General features: G+C 26.6%; 1 protein-coding gene across 1 annotated transcript; it reads right to left on the bottom strand.

The window, feature by feature from the left end:
- Window positions 1-321: 321 nt before the first annotated feature.
- Window positions 322-1,161, bottom strand: LOAG_14100 (hypothetical protein; the record flags this gene model as incomplete). The annotated part of the gene is made up of 3 exons (XM_003149602.1): window positions 322-424; window positions 816-951; window positions 1,087-1,161. Coding segments are annotated over 3 exons (314 nt in total), but the record flags the coding sequence as incomplete, so codon positions are not given.
- Window positions 1,162-3,024: the final 1,863 nt, after the last annotated feature.

Genomic DNA, 3,024 nt, shown 5'->3' with positions numbered 1-3,024 from the left:
CCACATCCTTCTCCTTCAACAGTATCTTTAAATTAGCATGAAAACTGCTTGCAATACAGATGGTGTAATCTATTGCAATACAGATGGTGTAATCTAGAATATCTTAAACAAAGTTTACAAAAGAAAAGTAAAAAATGTTTTAAAATATGAAGTATAACTATTGTGACAAGGGATGAGAAAATTCTTTTCATCCAAGTTAGTACCAAAAAATTAGCTTATCTTATAGCAAGAAATTTCTAAGAAAAAACAACAAATCGAATCCTCTTACTAATAAAATGTGTGGTAATAGAGATAATAAGTACATACCACCAGATCTTTGCGTTAATTTGAACCAAGCTCATTCATTAGTAAGTATAATTCCACTGAACGATTACACACAGCCCGTGAAACACTGCCGTAATCATCATATATCGTGAAGAAAACGCTAAATTTGTGAAACCATTTTTAATTAGTTAAAATTACAGTCTGGACAACATGACATCGAAAATATGAGCAAAAAAATATGAAACTTTGATCTCTCAACTTTCAGCAATATTTCAATACTCTAAATGATCATTCCAGAAGTCAAGCAAAAAATTAAAACCAACAAATAGCAACCGGAAATCATTACTTGCTTTTACAACAGAAACACGATCATTACATCTTGCAAATTCAATTCCGAATTCAACAAATTCAAATTCAATCTTGCAAATTCAATTCTCATTATTTTCTAAATAGCTATTTAATCAGTTCAGTATTGCAGCACCAAAAAATGAAAAAGTAACAGTTGATATAAAGGTACAGCCCTAAGTAAAGTTTTTATCGACTAAAGTAACCTGCAACAATTAAAATTTTCAATCAAAATCCAATAACCATTTACTAATGCATCAACAAAACGACTATTAAACCATTCGAAACACATTTTATTTTTCCCCAATTTCTTGTCGTATTTTAACAAATTGCTTGCAATATCTGTAAAAGCGAAATTTAAAAATCATTTTGTGAGGGACACGAATATAGAATAAGTAGCGCAAATTAATGTTTATTTCAACAATAAAGAATACCGAGGAATTATGCTCCGAAATGCCAAAATTCAAAAACACAAACCTTTATTGACGAGTGGCATCGAACTTTGTAAAACCATTCGCAAAGTAAGTATGTTTTCAGCATTGTTTAAATTATCTGAAAATCGCTTGAGCAAATTCAAAGAATTTTGCCTTATAGAAGTGAAATTGATATGATCGATAACCTTAATAATGCATACACTAATTAAAGTCGTCAGTGCAAATCGTTAATTAAAATTAATAAATCATTAGTTAAAATTAAAACCGTCAATTGATAAACCAGTAATTAGAATCAAAACCATAAACCATTGATTAAAATTAATTAAAACAACAATTAAAATGAATTAATAAGTAAGTCTTGATCGTTAGCATAAATTTTTAGTACATTTGAATAATTTCCAATAAAATGGATTATAACAATTATAGATGCAGCTAACATGCAAAAGTTAAGATGAAAAAAAAGTGGAAATGAAAGTTGATTGATATCAAAATAGCATGCAAAAAAACAAGATGAATGAGAAAGCGTGAAAATAAAGATTAATTAGCATTAAAACGGCATGCAAAAATTAGGGTGAAATAGGGCAAAAATTAAGGTGAATAAATATCAATTAATATCAAAGTGGTATGCAAATGTTAAGGCGAAAAAAGTTGGAATAAAAGTTAATAATAAAAGGCACTAAGTAATTTGGTTTAACAAAACAGAATGTAAAATTAAGATGAAAAAAAAAGTGAACATAAAAATTAATTAATACCAAAATAGCATGCAATAAGATGATTAAAAAAAAGTGGAAATAAAAGTAAATTAATATTAAGATAGCATGCAATAACTAAGATGAAAGAAAGATGAAAATAAAAATTTAATTAATATCAGAATGGCAAAAACATGATGATTAAAAAACGTGGAAATGAAATTTAATCAATATTAAAACAGCATGCAAAAAAACGTAGAAATAAAAGTTGAGTAACATCAAAAGTGATATCAAAAAAAGTAATGTCAAATTGAAGTAAAAGTTAATTAGAATCGAAACAGCATGCAAAATTAAGGTAATGAAAAAAGGTGAAAGTGAAAATTAATTAATATCAAAATGGCACGCCAATGTTAGGGTGGAAAATAATAAAAAACACGAAATAAGTTGGGGTAGCAAAACAGCAAGCAAAAATTAAGATGGAAAGAAAACATGAAAGTAAAAGTTAATTGATATCAAAATAGCATGCAAAAATCAAGAAAGCGTAAAAACAAAAATTAATTAACACCAAAATGACATGCAAAAATTAAAGTGAAGAAAAGTAAAACTTAAAATGAATAAAAATTAATATCAAAATGGTATGCGAATGTTAAGGTGAGAAAAAAAATACGAAATAAAAGTTAATGAAAAAAAAAAAACAATAAATAAATTGGGTTAACAAAACAGCATGCAAAAATTAAGATGAGAAAAGAACGTGAAAATAAAAGTTAATTAGTATCAAAATAGCATGCAAAACAGAAGGTGAATGAGAAAATGTGAAAATAAAAATTAACATCAAAACGGCATGCAAGAATTACGGTGAATGAGAATAATAAAAAGCAATAAGTAAATAAGCGTGGAAATAAAAATTAATTAATATCGAAACGGCATGTAAAAATTAAAGTGATTAAAAGAACACGGAAATAGAAGTTAATTAATATCAAAATAGTTAGCAAAAAAATAAGATGGTTAAAAAAACGTGGACATAAACATTAATTAATAACAAACTAATGTGCAAAAGTCAAGATGATTTAAAAAAAGCTTAAATAAAAATCAATTAATATTAAAACAGTATGGAATATTAAGTGAAGAAAAACGTGAAAATAAAAGTTAATTACCATAAAAATGTTGCGCAAAAATTAAAAGTGTTCGGGACAACGGAAAATTCGAGAAAATGAATTGGAGAAACTTAAATTTTCAGAAAATTCAGAAATCAGTTCAAAAATAATACATCAGATGGGGAAAGTTTCGAAACA

Source organism: Loa loa (assembly GCF_000183805.2).
Source record: "Loa loa unplaced genomic scaffold supercont3.234, whole genome shotgun sequence".
NCBI lineage: Eukaryota > Metazoa > Nematoda > Chromadorea > Rhabditida > Onchocercidae > Loa > Loa loa.
The sequence above is the reverse complement of the archived record's forward strand: the minus strand, read 5'-3'. Positions and strand labels throughout refer to the sequence as shown.